Below are 26276 nucleotides of genomic sequence, written 5' to 3' on the forward strand. Positions count from 1 at the left end.
CTTTGGGATCGCAAAAATGAAAATCGGGAAAGCATAAGAAGTTTGACAGCTTGTGGCTGGGACCATACATCATTAGAGATATAGCTGGGCCAAACTCATTCTACTTGAGCAGATTGGATGGTGAACCACTTGATCTACCAGCGAAGGGCCAAATGTTCAAGCTGTTCTTCAGAGATGATATCTGATGCCATGGGGCATCTTTTGTATTGTATTTCTATCCCTACTCCTTGTCTTTTCAGCATTTCATTTCCGTTTTTAGGATTAGATTTACTTTTCATGTTATTAGTTAGTCAATAAATGAAGAGCTTTTATCTTTCCTGTGCTTAATGTAAATGATGATTTTGGAATGGACGCTACTTATTTTTATTTCTGTGTTGTATAGATGCAGATTCTGGATTCTCACATTCCTACAGTGCAGCAACGTGTCCCCAAGTAGAGCCAGATGTTGACCACTACCGGTCAACTACCCATGCAGTACCCCCCCTTTCTCTTGGCAGAAAGGGGTAGCACTTGAACAACGTGTCCGTGCCAGCCTACAGTCATCAACAGCTTGATCATTTAAATTGTAAACCCAGTCTGCATGTATGAATTGTAAATAATCTAAGCAGATCAGAGTCATGTATGTAAAATTGCCTAGGTGGACCTAACTTTCTAATGATAATCTACGTCCCGGGAGGTTTTTCGTCTCACCGATCTACGATCGGCAGAGTTTTCCTTCAACCTGACCCCAAAGCCGGGATGCATTTTGTTATTAGAACTTTAGGAGAATCCTAGCGTGTTAATCTGCTAGATTATAGTTGTGTCGCAGAACTGGGTGGTTTATGAGGGTCTATGTTAAAGTGGGTTTGTCCCCTTAAGATGTAAATTGTAAAATTCATGATGTAATGTATCTTGAGGGTTGAAAAATGTTTTAGTCCCCTCATGAGTCCTAAGTCCTAGGTCCTAGGTGATCTTTCCAACGGCTTAGTTCGAATGATCCATTTAAGAAAATAAATGAAATACTAAAATAATAAAATAAATAAAAATTAAAAAATGAAATAAATAAAAAATAATAAAAAGTTCATAAAATAAAGCAAAAACCCTAAATAATAAAATAATAATATTTTTTGTGAATGCATGCAAAATATCATTTTTTAATAAAATCGACGGATGAGATTAAGAGATGTCTTGATCCTCATCGACGGTCGAGATCACTTCAACATGGATCACTCAAACTAGCCGTTGGGATCATTTCCTTTATATAGAGTCTTAGGGGGTCATTTCACAGTTTTTTATGATTCGATCTGTGAATCTGTACTGAAAAAGCTCTCTTGTAATCTGATTTCTGGTTAATAAAAGAAGACTTTGGGGTCCAAATCTTGCTGGTGTTACTCTCTGGAAGTGCTGTGAGATGTTTATTTTTCTGCATATTTCAGTTTTCAGTCATTAATAATAGTTTGTTTTCAGAGTATTGTGAGCACAGGTATCTTGTTCACTTGCTAGGGTTTGAGTGTTGTTAGGGTTTCTGTAATAATGGCAGGTATCTCCATTATTTCCTGAGATCTAGCAGCACTCTTGCTCTCTTTATTGATGGTTGCTTGAGATGTGCAGGAAATCTTTGGGTGAAGGATATTGGTGGGCGTTTGGGGAAGTTCTAGGCTGAACCAGCCGACTCCCACAAGCTCTTCTTAGCAGAGCCCAGCTGATTTTGCCCTGGGTTAATCATTTAAAAGTTTCTTTTCTGGTTTACATGAGAGATTTCTGAAACTTATCTGATATTCTAAAGTATTCCTGTTCTTATTTGCTGAATCTGGCTGAAGAGGGGCCAAAATTTGTAAATTAATCAGGCATTTTTGGGTTTTTCAATTTCTTGTTTACACATAATACAGGGGTTTGCCCTTTTGTTTCAGCAGGATTCTGATTTCATGGTTTACTTGAGACTTTCAAGGGTTTAATAAATCTTCTGATTATTCATCAGTGTTTAAATCTGTCGCAGGGACAAATATATTTTTCCTGCAGATCTTTTAGCCACGATATCCAGTGTTGTCTTCAAATGTGCTTGTCCCAACCAGAGCCCACGTAAGGGCGTTTGGAAGCTATTTCTCTGCCTGCGAGAACCAAAAAGAAAAAAGGGGAGTCTCAACGTGAATGACAGCGTGTTGCTTTCAATCGTCGACATTTGGTGCCTGAGGTCGTGTGTCTGCAGTCTTGTTTTAAGTTCAATCAGCGTCTCTACAGTCCGCTCCGCAGGCAGCTTGACGAAATTTACAGTGAGTTTTTCTCCATTAGCGACCAGGTGATAATCAATTGTCAAAATCATTAACCATCGACGGCTGGGGTTTTCCATTTTTCTGCGATTTTTTGATTTTTTTCATTTTTTTTTTTTCCACCTGCTGTCGTTTTCATAAATCTTTTGTTTGCCAGGCGTTGTTAGCATTCACGTTATTTTTTTCTGTATTTGAATTCGCATATAAAAGGGGTGAACAGTAACCATTTTCGATTTCTTGCATCTATCCCCATCACCGCATCACGAATTTAGCTTTATTGCGCAGTTTCTTTTTCGAGCCAGGGTCACGATTTCGTTATTTCTGGGCATTTATTTGTTTGTCGACTGCTTGCATTGCATTTCTGGGGCTTGCACCATGCCATTTCTCTGCTCTAAACATCAACGAAATCTTTGCTCCCGTCAACGAAACCCTCGCTTCATTCTCGCTTTCGTGTACTGGGTCTTGCTGCCTCTGATATTCATTTACTCTCGTGCGTTGATATTGTGACTGCGTCGTTTTTTGGGTTTGGCCTGCGGTTTCCTCTTAAGCCGTGTTTCATTTAAGTTTTCGTTCCCAGTTTTGGATACGTCTGCAGTCGTGGTTTTGATCCATCGTAATTTTTGTTTGATTTATTTTTAACGCAGTTAATCCTGTAGCGTAGGTTAGCCTAGGTTATAGTTTCGATTAAATTTTTTTTAAGTTTTGTACTGTTTTATATCAGTTACGTTTTGTTTGTATTTTAAATAGTTTCATTTTATTACCAATAAATTCATAAAAATAAAAAATGCGTTTCGTAGTTTAAACATGTGTTAAGTTCTATTTTATTTCTTTTGCCAGTTTCAGTCTTATTTCATGCTGTATCTTTCATGCTGAGATCTAGAATTTCCAAAGTCAAGATACGAAATAGATATCTGGTTAACGATTCTTAATTTCACTGTTGTTTAAAGCATTGATCAAAGTTGCTAGATATCGTTATTTGATGAACTTTGTGGTTTACTGGATATTTAAAGCATTGTTCTGATGTTTTGACGATAAATGATTGTTTTTTTACGGTTCATGTTCTTATATCATCTAGCAAGTAATCACTTAAGTACTAATCTCATAAGGCACTGGTCTATCAAATTAATACAATCATCTTAGTGCATCTCGTCTCCAGCCCAACTGTTTAGCAGTTGGCCTCCATCACCTCACAGGGTCTACCCCCCTTAGCCGCGGGAGACAAGCTTAAACGGAGAGACCGGGGATCAGAGTGACAGCCCCCGGTCTGAGGGTTGTCGCGACAATCCGCGCGACAACACCACCAATGAGCTGTAAAAAATAACAACAAAGATTATCAGTTTGCAATGCCAAACATATAAAAGAGAACTAGCAAAATTACAAGCTAAGTTCTAATAATTTGCACTTACAAGGCATTTTCTTGTCCTTGAGACATTGGTTTGAGCTGAATCCAAACATGCCAGATGCTTCCTTGTACATATCTCGTTGTATATTGATTTTTTCCTGAATATCTTGATCCGGGAACATCTTCTCAATGCATATCATGACACCTCTCATCACCTCGGGATCTCTTTGAATGCTAGACCCCTCATTATAGAATAAGCTTGGATTGAGATATGCTCCTGTTGCATGCAATGGTCAATGTAGTTGCCTGTCCCACTTGGAATCAATAATTTTCCATATAGGGAGATATTTATATTCATTTCCCTTATAGAAAGTCTTGATGGCCTCTTTGGCCCTGTCCATGCCCTCATAAATATATCCCATTGCAGGTTTCTCTCCATCCATCAATCTCAAGACTTTCACAAGGGGCTCAGTGAAGCTGACAATCTCAGTGACTTTGTCCCACAAACTATCAGCAAAGACAGATGTTTTCACAAACATTGCTTCTGGTTTTCTGCTATCTTTCCAAAATACCCATTGCTGGCTACAAAACATTCTTCTCAAAGCTTGGTACTCATACAAAAGGCTTTGGAGGGAAAGAAAGTTTGTAGCAAACCGTGTGACAGTTGGGCAACTAAGCTCACCTTGTGTGAATTCCCTCATAAGATTCAACACCCAAGCATGATTATAAATATACTTGGTAATATGCTTGCATTCTTGCACAAAATCTTGCACCCACTCCAACTTCCCAATGTCCTCTAACATCAAGTCTATGCAATGGGCAGCGCATGGAGTCCAAAAAATGTGGGATATTTGGCACAAAGCAACCTTCCAGCTGCCACATAATTTGTTGCATTTTCCGTGATTACTAGGACAACATTTGCAACCCCAACTTCCTCCACCACATCAGCCAACAATGAAAAAATCAAATGTGCATCTTTTACATTTGCATATGCATCAATGGATTTTAGGGCAAGCTACAACAAACTTTATTATTGTTCTACCCTCTAGTCTGTCCACCCATCAAACATAATTGTACAACCTGTAAATTTCCATGAGCTTTTAATGCTCTCCAATTGTTCCTTGACACACTCAAGCTCCTCATCTAGCTCTTTCCCCCTAAGTGCATTATAAGATGGGGCTTTGTATCCACATCCAGCACTTGCAATAGCATCTGCCACGGGCTGATAAAAATAAGACTTTGCATAGTTGAATAAAAGACTGTTATGGTACCAAAACCTCCTCACTGCCACATCTACCCCCTTCCTCTTCTTTTCATTGAAATTGTCCAAGGTTGGTTGAGATCCTGAAGTTGTACAAGGAATGAAGAAAGAACAGGTTATACTCCTGTTTGTCACAGCACTTGAAGAGGAGTTACCAATACCTGGACTTTGAAATTGTGTTTCACTCTGAGATGAAGTACCTATCCCAACAATCTCATCCTTCCTTCTTGCCCTCTTAAAACTTGCTTCTTTAAGGGATTCCAAAACAGCTACCATTTCAGTAGTGACTTCATCAGGGCAACTTGGACAACATCCCACACCATTCCCAGGAATTCTGGCTAGGTGGTAATTCAGCCTATTTATGCTTGCATGCATTATGGCATTGCAATAATTGCACTTGATATTGTGGTCATTACCGGCAACGATTCATTGACCATGTGCCCATGTCGGATCACGAGACTGTCTGAAACCCTTTGGTGGCATGGTGACAAAATCTGGAAGAATATTATATATATATATATATATATATATATATATATATATATATATATATATATATGTTTTTAAATTATTTTTTAATTTGCAATTTTTTTGGTTGTGTGGCTCAGCCACACAGTGGCCCTGTGTCGCTAAGAAATTCAGCCACAGGCAGCCCCAAACATAAACAAACAAACAAACAAACAAAAATTGCAAACATAAAAAAAAAATAAAAACAAAAATGAATACATGGAAAACATTCTAACTAGGTTCATGAAGCCTACCTGAAGCTTAGTCTGATCCGATGAAGCCTCCTTTAGCCTCCTCCAACAACTCCTTCAGGCTCCTTTAGCTTCATTCTCAACACTCAAATAAATTAGCCAAACACTCAAATGACAAGTGAATGAGAAATGGAAGGGAGAGAGGTGTTTATAAAGCATTTTTTCCCTCCAATTTCCCTTTCCCTCCACCTCATTTCCAAAAAATAAAAAATCCAAAATTTTGGACAATTTGTGGGTTTTCATGCCCGACGGGTCCTCTACGGCTCAGATAGGGGTCTAATGGGCTACCCGTGGGTTTGATGCAAGTAGTCGAGTCTTATGGAAAACCCATCGGGTCTGAGTCTAGACCATGGGTTCTATGCGGGTGACCTGGCCCAGCGATAGACCCGCCCTTACCCGCGGGTTTAAAACAGGTGGTGCTTCACTGATTTCAACAGTGATGATTAAAAGATCATTTGATCTTCATCAACGGTTGAGATTATTTTGAATAGGATCAAACCAACTAGCCGCTGAAGAATTTTTCTATAAATGAGAGGCCTCTCTCCATTATTTGGATCTGATTTTTGAATCATGTACTTGCTCTAAGAAAGCTCTTGTAACTTTTTCTAGTTAATAAAACGCAAAGACTTTGGGGTTTTAGACCGTGGTGTTCCTCTTTCAGATTTATGTGGTAATATTGTTCTTAATACTCTATTGCTTTTATTTGCATTTGTTAGTTAATAGCCTTTGAGGATTGATCTGTGTACAGGTATCTTGCACAGATTTCTGAGTTTTTTAAATATCATTTTGATTTGATAGAAGTAGCAGGTATCTCTATTTCTTGATGATTTTATGATCATTTTTGAATCTCTATTAATCTAACAAGAAGATCTAAGTGTGCAAAAGTTATCATTCAGGATTTGGGCATTTGGGGAAGTCTTTAGTTGGACCAAGTGACTCTTTGTTTACATAATCTAAAGAGCCCAATGTTTTTTAATTTCTGAAGTTATCTTATAAAATATTTTATTTGCAGGGTTGTTCTTAGGCTTGTGCCTCTTTAAAATTTCAAATTTATTTCTAAATTTGTGCAAAAAAATATTAAATCTGGCTAATAGAGGGCTTTGATCTGCAAATCTACTAGATCTGTAGAATAATATTGTAGATTTGAAAATATCAAATTTCTAATTCTTTGGGGTCTTGGGTATTTCATATTTTTGTATATACATGCTTTGGGGTTTGTTATCTTACGTTTGTGTAGGAACAGATCTGAAAATTGCAGGTGATTTTCGTGGATTCCGGAAAGAGATCTAAGCCCCGGAGGGCATCTCCATTTTGTTTGCAGGTTGAAAAGAAATTGCAAGAAGATCATGGGCAAATTTTTTTAGGGCCTTGAGGCCCTACGCTGGCCATCTCCAGCCTCCCTTTCATTCTCGACCTCCCTTCTCTTTTTCAGCCCCCTCCTTCTTCCTCGGCCTGCCTTCTCCCCTTACAGCCTCCTCCTCCCTTCTCGGCCTGCCTTACGACCCCCTACTTTCTCGGCCTCCTACTCCTTCTCGGCCCTCCTCCTTCTGCTCTCCCTCTGTCCCCTCTTCTCCATCCCTTCACGGCCTCCACTCTTCCTCACCCTCGGCCCTCCGCCCTTTCACTCTCGACCCTCACCTCTCGGCCTCCATTCCCTCCCCTCCTCCCTCTCGGCCTTCTCCCAAACCTCCTCTTCGCAACCCCTCCTTCTCAGCCTTCCCTTTTAGCCTTACAGCCTCTCCTCAAGCTTCCCTTTCTTCACCCTCCTTCATCACTAAATTTTCTCCATAAATTTCCCTAAAAAATTTAACAAATTTTTAACAAAAAGTTTTTCACAAAAAAATTCTGAGTTGAGGATTTTCAATGATTCGGGCAGCATATCTTCAAGTGTCTTCAAGCCCCTAAGGGCTGACTGGTGCACACCCTCTAACCTTTCCTCATTTCATTTTGAAAGCAAGGCTAATACTGGCATAGATTTGAAATTAGCTAGAGTATAGCAACAAATTTAATTTACATCTTCTATTGTTGTACATTGCAGAGATAGAAATTATCTTCAGTAACTTTTTGCATGCTAATTGACAAATTTCTGAACATTGTTTCACTGTTGTTCAGTAATTTATTTCTGAGTTTTTTAGATCAAATACATCAGTAGATCAGAAATAATTAAACTCATAAATTTTCTGAATTGTAGTTATCAGTTTGTCATTTAAAAGTTTCTGTTGTTATACATAGAAAAATCTGAATATTGCATGGTTACAGGACTGTTGTTTTAGAATATATTGTTGGCATTAACATTTGATTTAAGAGCAGATTACTAGACTGATATTTCATTAATGTGATCTGAGTTTAAAACACTTAGTTTAATTTCTGAAGTTCATTTGTTTTTACATGTTTATGCAAGTAGGACTAATCTAGTTTTACTTATGCATCTAATGATCTTGATTGAGTACTTCATACAAATGGATTTTTGAATTTAAAGTGTTTTATTTCCAGCTTTTTATATTTCAGTCCTATTGCACATTTCAGTAATTACTTGTGCAAATTTTACATTTTACAGTGCTGCTATAAGTACTTGTTTTCACAATAAGATCACCATTTTTCTGGGCCTTAAGTTAAATAACATTTAAGACATATTTTGGAAATAATTTTAGGCCCTCATCTAACTAAAATTAACCAAGTCCCTACATTTCACATAGCTTTAAGTTTTGCATTTGCATATGAGACAGTTAAGTCATTTAGCAGCAGTTTCCCATACTTTACTTAGACCTTATTTCCTCCACGAGATAGTTGACTCCACAAGGCAATGGTATGACTTTCCTCAAATCAGTGTGAATCCTTAAAATCTTGCACAATCTAAACAATTATTGGTTGCTTAGCTGTGTCTCCCAGATTGGTTGGTTACCAACTAATTTTTCCTCTTTCCATTTCCATAGGGTCAACCCCCCTTAGTCTGCTATTGGGAGACAACTCAAACGGAGAGATTGGGGATCAGTGTAACAGCCCCTAATCTGAGTCGTTGTCGCAGTGCCTAGATAATTTGTGTGACAACATAGAGTTTTAAGCACGGGTACGGCCCGAAATGCCAAGTTCCTAGAAGTTTTGTGCAACATTGTTCAATTTAATACATCTACTGCAAAGATAAGAATTTGTAATTTTTGTATTGCAAAAAAGTCTAGTTTGATTATGCCATTTTCTCATACAACCAAGGGACAAGACTCCCGATCTCTCATGGTATGATCCCAAGAGTCACAGCAAATAAACCCCTTAGGAAAACTTTTGGGTAATTGTCTCTATATGTGGGACAGATGAATGTTCTAGAATTTCCTAGAACTATGGTTTAACGGTTAACCAGCCAATTAAAAGCCCCTTTGATGACCCAAAGTATACCATGAAACGCTAGTGACTAGTGGCATTTCTACCACCACTTAACCCCTGACAAGTCTTGGGTTTTGATTCATTTAACCTCATCTCATACGAATACTTTTCCATAGCATTATAAACCTTATGAAAGGATAGACAAGGCTAGATCAGAAATGGTCAAAAGAAGATATAGATAAAATTACAATAAAAATCACCATATCTATAAATACAATTCACAGAAAAGCATAACAGAAATAGTGAGCCTTAATCTCCAACACAATGTCAATAACACATTCCTATTCTTTAGAGTGCTGGGAAGTTTCACAAAATGGAAACGAAGAATTATAAACATACCTGCAAAATCAAGTCCTCCCAGGAAACACCACTGGGCTTCGTCTTCTCCAAAATATTCTTAACTGGGAGAAGCCTTTCAACTAAAATATTACAAGCATTTCGAACTGCTTCACAGCTTCCTTCAGATGTGGTACTTCCAGCTGTAAATCCTCCATGTGCCAAACTTATAGTGTCTTGCTGTACTATCCTAATTTTTGACATAATATCTTCACATACATCATTCCACAGCTGACCAAGAGCATATGCTGTCATTTGTTTCACTTTTGTCCAAAGTCCCTGACCTAGCTCAATTCCTCCAACCTCTACAGTGATAGAACCATCCCGGAATATTGTTACTCTTGCCGGTTTAGGTGACAGCATTACTTGGAAGAAGCATGGAACTAATGATAAGCCTCGTTTCAGCCATCTGTTACTAGTGTTTAACCTTCTAATAGTTTCCCTTCTATCATCCAATGAAGCAGAACGTTTCAGTTTATCCCATATTGAAGGCAATGTATAAGCAAGGGGGCTATCAACACAGGAGCCATAGAAAAATTCAGCACTTTCAAAAGTGTGTATGTTCTTCTCTCTTACAGTATTTGCATCCAAGCCTAGAATTGAGGCAACATGCTCAATGATAGCTTCTGCAATAAAAGATCCCTGTACATCTCCAGGGCCTCTCATGAAAGACTTGCTTGGTAGATTTGTTTTACATACTTTATATTCAAATGACAGAACTCCCCAGTTGTACTTCTTCATTGATGTTATTATATTCTGGGGCAAGGCAGGACTTAAATCTACTGAGAAGCCTGCATCAATAAATAAATCCACATGCAATGCTGTAATTTTTCCATCATTTTTAAACCCAACACTGTAGTTTACCTTGATAGGGTGACGCCCACCAGCCATGATCATGTCTGTTTTACGATCAAGATACATTCGGACAGGCCGCCTCAGCTTGTATGCAGCTACTGAACATGCAACTGCAACCTGAACAATTATTCACATTCAGTAAATTGATGATAAAAAGACAAATATCATACAGTCTGCTTCAGCCAAAAAGAAATTATTTTTCAATAAAAAATGTTATCCAGAGAACTAAGCTATTTCTCCAAATAAAATATTTTAAGATAATCATTATCAAACAGCAGAATTTAAGAATATACAATCAAGGCTGTGAAGCCTGGAAAACGACAGACTGGACATGATGCCAGCAATGATAAACTATCTACATTAATTGAAGGAAATAAAATTCCCCTATAACCATGTTCAATCCACTTTTACCAAGGTGGGTTTGCTTACTTTTTTTATTGTTTTTGCTTGGACATTTTTTCCTTTTGTTGACCAACAAACCAATATCCTCCTCCAAAAATAGCAATAAAGTGAAGTGATCAAATTCTAAGAATAGACCTCTTAAAATAGCTGAATCATCTCAAAGGACACCAAGTGTCTCTTAGAAGGATCTAATTTGATCTGGACCCCGAAAATTTGACAGAAAACCAAATTTATTTGAATCGCTGAAACTTGACCCAACAGCTATGCGCAGCCCTGGTTCTCTAAAAATGGTGCCAAAACCCGAAAAGTCTCGTTGCTAAAAACAGACCAAAAGTCAATAGCCTATGATTGCCACTAAATTTCAGCCCATACCATACACGATACTAGATCTCCAAAAATGTGATCAACTCTGAAAACTGCAAATGTTTATTTAAACCTCAGTTTGACCAAGTTTGACTGTCTTTAACCAAGACCAAAAAATAGATTGGAACCTCACACAAATGGAACTGGATGTTCATCTCTCCAATGGGTATCTAAATTTACTTTAAAATTTCAAAGAAGATAAGACAATTTTATTAATGTCCAAAGAGTGATCGAAAGTAGGTCAAAGGGATTGCTTGGTCCATCAGAATTAAAATACATGAAAAAGAAGACAATAAATCCAATGTCTAAGACCTAAATTCTGTAATAAGATACAAAGTTGGGAATGACAAAGAAAAAGAAGATAGAAATAAAGTATGAAAGAATCTTTGTCAAAAACTCGAGAACCTAGGAGAACGTCTCAACTTATGCTAAGTGGGAATGCTCAAGATTAATTGAAGCCATTATATGTTGATGATAATGATCATGATGAACAGAAGCTGCAATTCTAAGTCGTTGATCTCACTAAGTGGTCATCTCCTACGATCCAAGGCTAGGGTAGAGAAACTCATGATGAAAGACTCTCTAGAAGCATTGAGCTGAGAGATCTAGAAGAGTAGGTCTTGTTAACCACACTTGTGTCAACAGTTCTGAGAAGCAGAGTACAAAGCAGCGGACAAATATTTTTCAAGGATCTTTATCATCATCCAACTTCATTTTTATCATTGTAAACCCAATTTCTGCAAATTTATTGTAAATGATTTTAGTATGACTATTAAGCCATGTAATAACACCTAGGTAAGCCTATGATTCTTCTCAAAGGGTTTCATCCTAGGGAGTTTTTTAACCTCCCTGAATTATGTGTGTTTTTAAACACGGATAATCGGCAGAGTTTTTCTCCCAGATATACCCCAAAGCTAGGGTGGAATTCTTTGACGAAATCTTAGGTAAGTCCTAGTGTTTATCGAGTCTATGTATTTTTCATACTAGATCATATTGTATCGCAGAATTGGGTAATGTCTTGAGGGTCTATGTCTAAATGTGTATTTCCCCTTCTAAGGGTTGATAATGTAATATTTGATGTAAAATTGTGTTTAGGAATAATTTAGTGCATGGTTACTCATATTTAGACACCATGGCTAAATTATTTTATTATAGACACACTTGGAGGGTTGAAAAATATTTATTCCCTTGGAGTCTTTTAATTAATTTTTCCGGCAAAAATAAGAAGAAATAATTAGTCAAAAAGTTAATTATTAATTTATTTGTGAGTCAAAAAATAATTTGAGATAAACTAAATTCTCTCCAAGTGGAAAATCATCAAAAAATCGTGGGTCAAAAAAGAATTAAATTTTGGAGGTCCTCTACCAAGGCAAAAATGGTTTTTCTAAGAGATATTGACCCCTTGGACCTTGGTGGTTAAGTTAAGGTGAATTGTTTTAGGATAAAAGTCCAAAATATTATTTTTTGGACTAAGAAAAAGGGGATTTTAGAAAAATTCGAAATTTTTCTCAAAAATAAAAAATCGACTGTGGAGATCATGTTATTTTCAAAAGTATTGAAATGTGTAACTAGGTTTGGTCTTCATAATGTCTAATGTAATCATGATCTTATCTATTTGATGTAAAGAGAAAAATAAATTTATTATTGCCATTCTTGATGCATGGGTTTCATGCTCAAGGTATAATTATTTATAGGTCAAGCACCCATTGAGTGCTTCTAGGAATTTATCATGAAGTCAAAAGAGTCATTGTAATATGTTAAAGACCCTATTGGGCATATTGCATTATGTCAAAATAATTTTTGTAAGACAAAAGACCCCCTCCAAAACAAGTCGGCCTCATGGACAGTTATTCAACCTCCAAGGAAGACTATATATAAGAAGGAACTCGACCCCATTTGAATAGAACAAAAGCAAGTTTGATCTCCTCAAGAAAGAAGCTGGAAGACAAAAAGAAAAGGAAGAAAATCAAGGAAAAGAGGAAGAAAAGCAAGATCAAAGTTTTGGACCTCTCTCTCTCTCTCGTGTTAGGGTTTCTAAAGTAGTTGCTAGACCGAAATTGCAGAAGTTGTTGGGGAAGTTGAAGTTGTAGAAGAAGTTGTTCGGGAAGACAAAGTTGCAGAAAAAGTTGTTGGGGAAGTCGAAGTTACAGAAGAAGTTGTTGGGAAGCGAAGTTGCTGGAAGTTGCTAGGTCGAAGTTGCTAGAAGCTGCTAGGTCGAAATTGTTGGAAGTTGCTAAGTCGAAGTTGTTGGAAGTTGCTAGGTCGAAATTGCTCATCAAGAAGGAAAGTTGGCTTGGTCTTGGAGGGGTCTTTGTCAAGGGTCTTAGGTCTTGGAATTCATCATCTGAACATTCTATAAGAAGAGAAGAATTCTTGTGGGTTTTCCTCTCAAGAGGAGAGGTTTTGGCACTGGCTTGCAGCCTATATTTTGTGTCCTCTTATCTCATTGATCTTCATTGTTTGGTAGTTGTTTGATGATAGCAAACACAATAATAATCAAGAAAAAGAAGAAGCTAATCAAGTTAAGTAAAAATACATCACAAGCAGTTATCAAAATAAGAGAAATCATCTAATTAAGTTGCCCCTTGATTTCTCAACATGGTATCAGAGCTAAGGTGACAAAATAAGAAGAGGCAGCTTGAAGATCACTCGAAGAAGGATACATAAGGGCCAAGCACAAGGAGATCATCAAGAAGGAATAATCCACACATCATCTTGAAGGAAGGAACTAAGGAGCATCAAAGAGGACTACCCATCTCATTACAAGGATCATATCATCTAGAAGGATCAACACTTTGTAGAAGAAGAAGACCTCAAAGACCCTACCTCATTCAAAGAAGGACTCTACACTTGAAGCATTCTTGGGAAGCTCACATCATCCAAAAGAAGCAAAAAGAAGCATTGCCATCATTAAAGGAATCAAGGCCATCTCCCTCACATTGAAGAAAGAATCACATCTTCAGCATCTTTGAAGAAAGGCATCTCCAATTATCAATATCATCAAGAAGGCATCAAGTTGAAGATATCACCTTCAAAGGAGCATCTTCACTTGACAAGTATCTTTATTTTTACGTCTGAATCTACTATCAACATGACCTCATTCTGCAAGGAAAGCAACAAACTATTGGGTCATCAAATTTCCTTGCATGGAAGAAGAGGATAGATATGATCCTCATGAGAATGAAGTTATCGAATATGTTAAGGGTTCAATCTCCAAACCATCTAAAGAGCAATCTCAAACACTATCGAAGTACATGAAAGGGGAAGTAAGGGCTCAAAGAATTCTCATAGAATCAATCAAGGATTCACTCATCCCTTATGTAGCTAAGATGGAAACGTCAAAAGAAATCTATGAAAACTTGGTAGAATTGTTTTTTGTGAGCACTACAGGAGAAGTCATATCATTGAGAACCGAACTGTACAAAATAGAGGTATCAAAGGAAGAAGGGGTAGCCTCATACCTTATGAGGGTATCACAAATAAGAGATCAACTACAAGAACTAGGAGAAATAATGTCTGATAAAGAAATGACCACCGTTGTGCTCAATGCACTACCTAATGAATGGGGCAACTTTGTATCAAGTATCTATGGAAAGAAGGAAGCCACTCCATTCAGTGAACTTTGGTCATTATGTAAGATTGAAGAAACTAGGTTGAAGGCAAAGAGCGATGTTGGATCAAGTGAACAAACTCAAGCATATGCAGCTATGGCTAGAAAGAAAGGGAAGTTTGGAAAGTTTGATCCTCGGAAAAAGAAGAAGCTTGACATGTCAAAGATCCAATGCTATGAATGTAATGAATATGGGAACTTTAAGAGGAATTGTCCTAAACTCAAAAAGGACAACAAGAAAAGAAAAGATAGAAATGAAGCCCATATCACCGAAGAAGTGGAAGAACCTAAAAATAAGAAGTCAAAGGAGGAAGTGAAAGACCTTTATTATGACTAAAATAACCTCCTTCACTTTGTCTATAAGAAGATAGTAGTCATGATGGAAAGCATCACAAGTATGATAGGATGCATTATAGCTGAGATAGAGATGACATCATCATAGAAGCATGATATAGCCAAAGTTGAAGTCTATATAAAGCAATCATCATGATAGAAAGGAAGTAACTCATGGTATCTTCATTGAAAGCATGAAAAAACAACCGAAATAGTAGTATATATGGTTGGACAAAGTCATCTAGCAAGATAAAAGATAAAAGAGGTCATCATACATCATCATTATTAGAAAGGAGCATTTGCAGAATGGGGATCATCAAGATCCTCCACTAGAATCTTTATAAGAAGGTTCACCTCTACTTAGAAGAAGCAAGTGCCTCACAAATAGTCCACATTCCACCTTGTGTGGGATCCACTGGTAAGGTATGATGACGAAGATGTGCAACATGTTGAGTTGGTTGAAGTACTTTCATCTTCAAGCAAGAAAAGAAAGTTGCTAGAAGGAATTCTAGATGACCAAAAGAAGGAAAAGGTGTTGACCACTACGTGTCAACTACTCATAGCAGTACACCCCCTTTTTCACAAAAGGGATAGCGCTTGATCGACATGTCCGTGCCATTCAACTGTCATCATCAGCCCGATCATGTTATGTTGTAAACCTAGTTTGCATGTGTAAATTTTAAATAATCTTAGCAGATCTGAGTCATGTATGTAAATTGCCTAGGCAAACCTAATTTTATAGTGATAATCTACGTTCCGGAAGGTTTTTTGTCTCATCGATCCATCATCGGCAGAGTTTTCCTTCAGCCTAACCCCAAAGCCGGAATGGATTTTGTCATTAGAAACTTAGGGGAATCCTAGTGTGCTTCGAGTCTATGTAAAAGTAATTTGGAAATAACCTCAATTATTTGGTTAGGTTATTTCAAATTGCTTGATCTGCTAGATTATGTTTGTGTCGCAGAACTGGGTGGTCTATGAGGGTCTATGTCAAATGGGTTTTTCCCTTTGAGATGTAAAATTGTGAAAGTCATGATGTAAAGTGTCTTGAGGGTTAGAAAATAATTAATCCCCTCATGGGTCCTAGGTCCTAGGTAAAATTCCCAAAGGCTAAGTTCGAGGGCCCAATAAAAATAAAAAATAAAAATAAATAATAAAAAATAATAAAATTAAAAAAATAAATTAAAAAGATAAATAAAAATTTGAAAAATAAAATAAAATAATAATAAGTCAAAATTTTGAGGAAATAAATGCAAGATTTTAATTTTTTAATATATTAAAATGCATTTAAAATTTCGACGAATGAGATTAAAAGAGATTTTGATCCTCATCGACAGTTGTGATCATTCTGACATGGATCATTCGAACTAGCCGTTGGAAAATTTTCCTTTAAATAGGGTGTTAGGGGTCATTTGAGATCATTCGATCTTAGAGTCGTGTGCTAAAGAAAGCTCTCTTGTAGTCATTTTTCATGTGCAATAAAGAAAGACTTTGGGGTTGAAATCTTGCTGGTGTTACTCTTTTGGAATTGTTGTAAGAAGTTTTATTTTTCTGCATAAATTTATTTCCAGCTATTGATGATAGCTAGATGAAGAGTGATTTTAAACACAGGTATTTTGTTTAGTCGCTAGGGTTTGAATGGTAGTTAAATTTCTGAATATGATGGCAGGTATCTCCATTACATTTGGATTTTAGTATCGTTTTCTCCTTCTTTGTTAATGGTTGATTTAAGTTGTGCAGGAAATCCTTATTTTTTTTAGATTACCGGGTGTTCATGGAAGTTCTCGGCTGAACCACCCAACTCTCGGATTGCATTTTCTGAAGAGCCCAGCCAGTTTTGATCCCGAGCTTATCATTTGAAATTTTCTGGTGAATGCACGAAGGGTTTTCTGAAGCACCTCACATTAAGTTTAAAATTCTGAAGATATTTCTATGGCATAACGATAAATCTGGCTATTTAGAGCCTTTAAACTGTGAATATTGTAATTATTTAGCTGGTTTTAGGGTTTTTAGTTTTAATCCTTGCATATATTATTTCTGGGTGTTCAGTTTTTGTTATTGCAGGTTGTAGGTCGGAAGAAAGCATTTTCGTTTGAAGCCAGATCTAGGCCCTGGATGGTAAGATCTGGCCTCAGAATCAGTTTTTTGCGGGTGTATAGTTTTGCTGCCCAGGGCCAGGGTTTCATCTTTACAGGAAAAAATTTCGAGATTTTTTTAAGATTGCTACCAAGCCCTCTTCTCAGCAATCTATTAGCTCCACGCAGCTCATATCGCTTACCACACCAGCGCGCAGCTATCTGTCTACTGGGGTTTCATTTCCGCACAAAAATTTTCGAAATTTTTTTAGGCAGGCTCCTGGATTGTTCCCAACTCCTACGCTACAGTCCCTCAGTTTCTTTACACTAGTCATTTCGCATCGTAATCCACTATCCATCTCTTCCTTCACGCATGATTGCTTTCTCCCTGCGGCTAGCTTTCCCTTCTCACCGCAACCTCCACCTTTCTGCTGCCAAAACCCTCACGCTGTGGCACGCAGTCTCCATCCTTGCGTGCCAAACCCCAGCTCCACGATGCCCATACGCCCCTAAAACATGCAATCCTCTGCGGCTATGATTCCTTTCCATCACTCATCTACATCCCTCATTCCCTCGCTCAATCAACCTTCATCCTGGCGTATCTCTCCCATCCTCAACCTGCAATAACGTCTTCACGTCATTCATCCTTCGCCTTCTGCCAATGGATCTTCCAGCTCCACGCTGCCATACTGCTCAGCAATTCCCCCATCCGTTGTCCTAACCCGCGCTCACCCTCTCCACGCTGCCTCGCCAGCCCTCACGCAACTCCTTCTCCGATCATTTCATTCTCATCTCTGCCGCCGACAAATTCCTCTCACGCGAACCTGCATAGCCATAAACTAAATGCCATTTTTTTTTCTTGATGAGTTGGGGTTTTTCATATGCGTTGGTTAGTTTTAGCTTAGGTTTTTGTTTAATTTAGATTAAATTTTGATTTTTTTTTGTTAGTCTTTAGTTTTAGTTTAGTCTAAGTTTCATTTTAATTTCCATTTTATTTTGATAAGAGAATTTTAATTTTGAATTTGGTTTAGATTTAGATTAGATTAATATTTAGGATTTTGAGTTATTTTGTTTAGTTTTTCATTTAATTAAAGAATATAACAATAAAAAATATAAAAAGTATGAAAATATAAAAAAGGCATAAAAAAGAGTTCTTTTTAGACTAGATTTTAATTTTATTTAGATTTTAGTTTAATCCTAGAATTTTACAAAAAATATATATATATATAATTAAAAAATCAAAAAATAAAAAAGTTTTGATTTGTTCTGTCTCATTTAGATTTTAGCAAATTCTTTTTTAAATTTCATCTCATCTGTATATATATTTAGTCTTTGGTCTAAATTTCATTTTCTTTTAGCTTAGTTTTTAATCTTTACGTTTTAGTTTAGTTTAATCTCATAAAAAAAAATAAAAAAAATCTGAAAAAAGACTAATTGAAAATTGGAAATTCCTTTTAAAGTCTTTTTCTGTTATGGTATAGTTAAATGTGCTTAAATGTTTATATCTGGAGATTAACTATTCGAAACTGGTTAGCATTTAAATTTCGTGGTTGCTTAAAGTATTTGATCTCTTCAAATTTATTTGCTAAAACATCGCCCATCTATTGAATATTTTACATCTGGTGAAATTAATCATTGCTTGGATTATATTATGCGCATTACATGTTTGAAATCTTGTAAATATTTTCAAGCAATCGTTAAATTACTTCACAAGCAGCAGCAGTTAATTAACTCCATAAGGCACTGATCTTAAGCATTTAAAGATCTAATCAAATTCTAAAATTGATCAAGTGCTTGTTTCCCCATGCTGTGTCTCCCAACCCAACTGGTTCCCAGTTGGTCTTCCTTTTTCCCATAGGGTCTACCCCCCTTAGCCTGCTTCAAGGAGACGGCTTAAACGAAGGGATCGGGGATCAAGGTGACAGCCCCGGTCTGAGCGTTGTCGCGCTGCCTGGACAATCTGTGTGACAACATTTTTTGGCGCCGCTGCCGGGGATAGAGTTTTTCTGTCCCTGACGTTTCAACGACATTTCATCTTCATTCTTCTCTCTCATCTGGAATCTCGAATCTTTTCATTTGAGCCGGCAAGGTCAACATTTTTTGGCATCATCTCATCTTTTCCGCCATTCATTAGCCTATCAAACGGCCAACATTCTTTGGCATCATTTGATCTTTTCATCACTTTATCTTTCATCATATCGTTTAATCGTACCTTCAGCACCTACTCTTCAGTTCGTTTCTTGTTTGGGTGGCAACTCCATTTCTTTTCATTTATTTTTTCCCAAACAAGAAGCCTCCCTCATATCTGCTTGTTGCTTTTTGAATCCTAGAATTAGATTCATTGTTCAAGTGGCGACTCCACTTCTTTCATCTCTTGGTTTTCTTGAACCAGGATCTCTCTCTATCATCCATTTGGTCCCTCGTTATTCATCATGGATTATTTGTTTAACCCATGTCATTTTACTGATGTTCTCCATGATGTTCCGGAAGTGGCCATTTCTAAATTACCTTTGTTCTCAGGTGATGATACAGTCGCTGTTAGAAAGCATTTAAGCAAGTTTACTCGTATAATGATTATATATTGTAGATCTCCTCAGTATAATCATGAAGATGTCAAAATGCGTCTTTTTGTCCTTTCTTTAGAGGGTGATGCTTTGAATTGTTTTAATAATTGTCCTGAAGATTCTTTCACTTGTAGAGTTGAGGCTTCTGTGATCCATAACAAGTTTATGATAGATTTTTCGGCGAAAATCACATGAGAAACCATTTGTCGATGCGTTTCGAACCAACCAGTGTGGTTCATCGTCAGGACAAGTTGAAGAACAGATCCAGCTTAGCCTATTTAAATAGCTAGAGCAGAGACACCAACGGTTACCTGGCCAAAGGTTGACTTAAGGAGCAAGGTCAAATTTAGTTATATTAGGTAAGAAATAAATATCTAAATATATCAATGATAAATTATAATATAATAATAAATAAATCAAAAATAAATAAATATATATAAATCTATATAAATTTAGTTAAATTAGGTGTGAGATAACTAAATAAATATATAAATATATAAATAAAATAATAATAAATTATTTATTTATTAAATAAATATATAAATATATAAATAATAATAAATTATATTTATTTATTTATTAAATAAATAAATAAATATAAAAATATAAATTAATAAATATAATAGCAAAGGTAAATTATTTATTTAATTTATATAAATGGTATCATTAGTGAGGTAAATAAATATAAATTCATATATAAATATATAAATTTAGTTATATTAGGTGTGAGATAACTAAATATATATAAATAAAATAATAATAAATTATTTATTTATTAAATAAATATATAAATATATAAATAATAATAAATTATATTTATTTATTTATTAAATAAATAAATAAATATAAAAATATAAATTAATAAATATAATAGCAAAAGTAAATTATTTATTTAATTTATATAAATGGTATTATTAGTGAGGTAAATAAATATAAATTCATATATAACTATATAAATTTAGTTATATTAGGTGTAAGATAAATAAGCAAATGAAGAAAAATAATAATAAATTATTTATTTATTAAATAAATATATAACTATATAAAAGAAGAATTAAAAATAATAATAATAATTTATTTATTTATTTATTTATTAAATAAATGAATGAATATATAAATAAGTGAAAAAATGAAAAATATAAATAAATATAAAAGTAAATACATTGTTTTATTTAATTTATATAAATGAAAAAATAATAAAAGAATTAAGTTATAGAAACTAAATAATAATTAAAATAAATCAATAACAAGAAAAACGATTACCAAATAACAGTATTTCATAGACGTTTATTATATTGCTACATAGTAGTATTTAGTAATAGTTTATAATTAAATAAATAAATAATAATTAAAATACTAAGTGATTAAGTACATAAATACTAATACTAATATTACATCATAATAATAACAGAAATAAGTTATTAACAATAAATACTAAATATAAAGAAAAACGATTACTAGTAAAGAAATGTTTAATAGTTTCTTATTTGTATATTCACTAGTAATTGACTAATAAATAATAGTAACTAAAAGTACTAATAACAAAATATAAATAATAAAAGAGACAGGAAAAACGACTAAGAAGAAAGCGCTGGGACCCAGCACCTGCTGATTTTCCAGCCATCATCTCTATTGAGATTGTTGGATCTCTTTTCAATCTCAATAGCTTCCCTAAATTTCCGATGATGGAAATGTGAAACCTTAGCGATAACACTAGCCTCCTCAATGCAAACATGATGATTGGTTTTTTCCACATGCTCAGCTAAAGCAGAAGACTTAACTCTCCTATGTTTAAGGTCAGCAGCGTGCTCACTAATCCTCTGATTAATGGAGCGACCGGTTTCACCAATATAAGGGGTCCCACAGGAGCAGGGGATCATATAAACCCCTTTCATATCTTTGGGGTCAATAGGATCCTTAACTGATCTGAGGAACGAACGAATGGTGTTAAGGGGCCTAAAGGTCACGGGGACACTGTGCATCCTGAGAATCCTGATAAGGTTGCAAGGATTCTCAGGATGCACAGTGTCCCCGCCTAGAAAAACGTGATAAGGAGATGGAAATCATGAAAATTAAACACTCTGATCACGTAGCCGACATGCAAAGTTAGCATGCTAAGGAAATTGAGACCATGAAAGCTAATCATGATAGGGAAATTAATTCTATACAAAACAAGTTATTAACTATGGATGAAGAAATGACTATCATGACATTTGATCATAATAATCAGTTGGCTACCATGCAAGAAAATCATAAGAAAGAGATAAACTTTATGCAACATTGCTGGATGACCATAAAGGCAAAGGACGACAAAGTAATAAAAGATATGGAAGCCAGTCAAATATGTCTTCAGAATAAGTTACTGACCATGGAAGAAGACCATGCCAGGGAAATCAGTGCTATGAAGGTTGAACACTCTAGTCAGATGGATGCCATTAAAATACAAGTTCAGAAATTTCAAGAGCGGTCGAAGGATGAAAGAAACCAGGGAACGTCAAAAGATCAGAATCCTCATTATCTGCTACAAGAAGCTCCATCTTATTATGAGGTCCTTTGTTCCATTGAAAAGTGGATAAATGAAAGTGACCTGGATAAAAGGGAAATTAATAATCAGGTTGATGCTCAGACGGTTAATCCACCAACCATAGAAGATCAAGTTATAACTCATGGCACCTGTGAGATTAATCCATCGGTCATCCTTGACAGGGCAGATGCAAAATGAAGAAAGACATGTCACGCATATCTTACATACTTCATCTGAGAGCTTTGAAGCAGAAAGTTCCACGTCATCAGTGATACAGCGTGCCACAAAGAAAAAATGCAAAAGAAAGAGAACGAGAAGAAGATTTGATGCATCAGACGGCTGTGAGCAGCTTGATTTTCGGATAGGAAAAAGTCCTACCGTATGAAAAATTGGACATGGCACATCCAAGAAGAAGCCGACAGATTTGCCTAGAAGCAGGCAAATGCTCAGTATACACTATATTGAACACATCTGATGCCATGGGGCATCCTCTGTATTTCTAACCCTACTCCTTGTTTTTCAGCATTATTCATTTCTGTTTTAGGATTAGATTTACTTTTCATGTTACTAGATAGTTAATAAATGAAGATCTTACATCTTTCCTGTGCTTAATGTTATATGATGATTTTTGGATGGATGCTACTTATGTTTTGTTGTGTGTTGCGTGGATGCAGATTCTGGATTCTCACATTCCTACAGTGCAGCAACGTGTCCCCAAGTAGAGCCAGATGTTGACCACTACGTGTCAACTACCCATAGCAGTACACCCCCTTTTTCGCAAAAGGGATAGCGCTTGATCGACGTGTCCATGCCATTCGACTGTCATCATCAGCCCGATCATGTTATGTTGTAAACCCAGTCTGCATGTATAAATTGTAAATAATCTTAACAGATCTGATTCATGTATGTAAATTGCCTAGGAAAACCTAATTTTCTAGTGATAATCTACGTTCCGGAAGGTTTTTTGTCTCACCGATCCATGATCGGCAGAGTTTTCCTTCAGCCTAACCCCAAAGCCGGAATGGATTTTGTCATTAGAATCTTAGGGGAATCCTAGTGTGCTTCGAGTCTATGTAAAAGTAATTTGGAAATAATCCCAATTATTTGGTTAGGTTATTTCAAATTGCTTGATCTGCTAAATTATGTTTGTGTCGCAGAACTGGGTGGTCTATGAGGGTCTATGTCAAATGGGTTTTCCCCTTGAGATGTAAAATTGTGAAAGTCATGATGTAAAGTGTCTTGAGGGTTAGAAAATAATTAATCCCCTCATGGGTCCTAGGTCCTAGGTAAAATTCCCAAAGGCTAAGTTCAAGGGCCCAATAAAAATAAAAAATAAAAATAAATAATAAAAAATAATTAAATTAAAAAAAAAATTTAAATAAAATTTAAAAATAAATTAAAAAAGATAAATAAAAATTTGAAAACTAAAATAAAATAATAAAATAATAATAAGTCAAAATTTTGAGGAAATAAATGCAAGATTTTAATTTTTTAATATATTAAAATGCATTTAAAATTTCGATGGATGAGATTAAAAGAGATTTTGATCCTCATCGACGGTCGAGATCATTTTGACATGGATCACTCGAACTAGCCGTTGGGAAATTTTCCTTTAAATAGGGTGTCAGGGGTCATTTGAGATCATTCGATCTTAGAGTCGTGTGCTAAAGAAAGCTCTCTTGTAGTCATTTTTCATGTGCAATAAAGAAAGACTTTGGGGTTGAAATCTTGTTGGTGTTACTCTTCTGGAATTGCTGTAAAATGTTTTATTTTTCTGCATAAATTTATTTTTAGCCATTGATGATAGCTTGATGAAGAGTGATTTTAAACACAAGTATTTTGTTTAGTCGCTAGGGTTTGAATGGTAGTTAAATTTCTTAATATGATGGCAGGTATCTCCATTACATTTGGATTTTAGTATCGTTTTCTCCTTCTTCGTTAATGGTTGATTTAAGCTGTGCAGGAAATCCTTTTTTTTTTAGATTACCGGGCGTTCAGGGAAGTTCTCAGCTAAACCAGCCAACCCCGAATTGCATTTTCTGAAGAGCCCAGCCAATTTTGATCCCGGGCTTATCATTTGAAATTTTCTGGTGAATGCACGAAGAGTTCTATGAAGCACCTCACATTAAGTTTAAAATTCTGAAGATATTTTTGTGGCATAACAATAAATCTGGCTATTTAGAGCCTTTAAACTGTGAATATTGTAATCATTTAGTTGGTTTTAGGGTTTTTAGTTATAATCCCTGCATATATTATTTCTGGGTGTTCGGTTTTTGTTATTGCAGGTTGTAGGTCGGAAGAAAGCATTTTCGTCTGAAGCCAGATCTAGGCCCTAAAGGGTAAGATCTAGCCTCAGAATCAGTTTTTTTCGGGTGTACAGTTTTGCTGCCCAGGGCCAGGGTTTCATCTTTGCAAGAAAAATTTTTGAGATTTTTTTAGATTGCTGCCAAGCCCTCTTCTCAGTAATCTGTCAGCTCCACACAGCTCATATCGCTCACCACACCAGCACCCAGCTATCTGTCTGCTGGGGTTTCGTTTCCACTGGAAAATTTTCGAAATTTTTTTAAGCAGGCTCCTGGATTGTTCCCAACTCCTACGCTGCAGTCCCTCAATTTCTTTACACTGGTCATTTCGCACCCTAATCCACTATCCATCTCTTCCTTCACGCATGATTGCTTTCTCCCTGTGGCTAGCTTTCCCTTCTCACCGCAACCTCCACCTTTCTGCTGCCAAAACCCTCACGCTGTGGCACGCAGTCTCCATCCTTGCGTGCCAAACCCCAGCTCCATGATGCCCATACGCCCCTAAAACCTGCAATCCTCTGCGGCTACGATTCCTTTCCATCACTCATCTACATCCCTCATTCCCTCGCTCAATCAACCTTCATCCTGCGCGCACTCCTCTCCTCACGCTGTCAGCCTCAGCGTATCTCTCCCATCCTCAACCTGCAATAACGTCCTCACGTCATTCATCCTTCGCCTTCTGCCAATGGATCTTCCAGCTCCACGCTGCCATACTGCTCAGCAATTCCCCCATCCGCTGTCCTAACCCGCGCTCACCCTCTCCACGCTGCCTCGCTAGCCCTCACGCAGCTCCTTCTCCGGCCATTTCATTCTCATCTCTGTTGCCGACAAATTCCTCTCACGCAAACCTGCATAGCCATAAACTAAATGCAATTTTTTTTCTTGACGAGTTGGGGTTTTTCATATGCGTTGGTTAGTTTTAGCTTAGGTTTTTGTTTAATTTAGATTAAATTTTGATTTTTTTTTGTTAGTCTTTAGTTTTAGTTTAGTCTAAGTTTCATTTTAATTTCCATTTTATTTTGATAAGAGAATTTTAATTTTGAATTTGGTTTAGATTTAGATTAGATTAATATTTAGGATTTTGAGTTATTTTGTTTAGTTTTTCATTTAATTAAAGAATATAACAATAAAAAATATAAAAAGTATGAAAATATAAAAAATATTAAAAAGGCATAAAAAAAGAGTTCTTTTTAGACTAGATTTTAATTTTATTTAGATTTTAGTTTAATCCTTGAATTTTACAAAAAAAATATGTATAATTAAAAAATCAAAAAATAAAAAAGTTTTGATTTGTTCTGTCTCATTTAGATTTTAGCAAATTTCTTTATTAAATTTCATCTCATCTGTATATATATTTAGTCTTTGGTCTAAATTTCATTTTCTTTTAGCTTAGTTTTTAATCTTTAAGTTTTAGTTTAGTTTAATCTCATAAAAAATAAAAATTAAAAATTAAAAAATTCTGAAAAAAAAGACTAATTGAAAATTGGAAATTCCTTTTAAAGTCTTTTTCTGTTATGGTATAGTTAAATGTGCTTAAATGTTTATATCTGGAGATTAACTATTCGAAACTGGTTAGCATTTAAATTTCGTGGTTGCTTAAAGTATTTGATCTTTTGAAATTTATTTGCTAAAACATCGCGCATCTATTGAATATTTTGCATCTAGTGAAATTAATCATTTCTTGGATTATATTATGCGCATTACATGTTGGAAATCTTGTAAATATTTTCAAGCAATCATTAAATTACTTCATAAACAGCGGCAGTTAATTAACTCCATAAGGCACTGATCTTAAGCATTTAAAGATCTAATCAAATTCTAAAATTGACCAAGTGCTTGTTTCCCCCTGCTGTGTCTCCCAACCCAACTGGTTCCCAGTTGGTCTTCCTTTTTCCCATAGGGTCTACCCCCCTTAGTCTGCTTCAGGGAAAC

At 35.9% G+C, this 26276-nt stretch overlaps 1 protein-coding gene across 2 annotated transcripts in view; it reads right to left on the minus strand.

Annotated features, from left to right (window-relative positions):
* LOC149233606 (indole-3-acetaldehyde oxidase-like) overlaps positions 1-26276 on the minus strand; it is a 292839-nt gene that overhangs the window by 103071 nt on the left and 163492 nt on the right. For both annotated transcript variants that reach the window (XM_089379807.1, XM_089379806.1), the window contains exon 6: positions 9322-10290. In XM_089379807.1, coding sequence (XP_089235933.1) covers positions 9322-10290 — 969 coding nt within the window. The remainder of the gene's footprint in view (positions 1-9321; positions 10291-26276) is intronic.

Source organism: Pinus tabuliformis, chromosome J (genome assembly GCF_031772625.1).
Source record: "Pinus tabuliformis cultivar Carrire ecotype Pingquan chromosome J, CPIR1, whole genome shotgun sequence".
Classification (NCBI taxonomy): Eukaryota; Viridiplantae; Streptophyta; class Pinopsida; order Pinales; family Pinaceae; genus Pinus; species Pinus tabuliformis.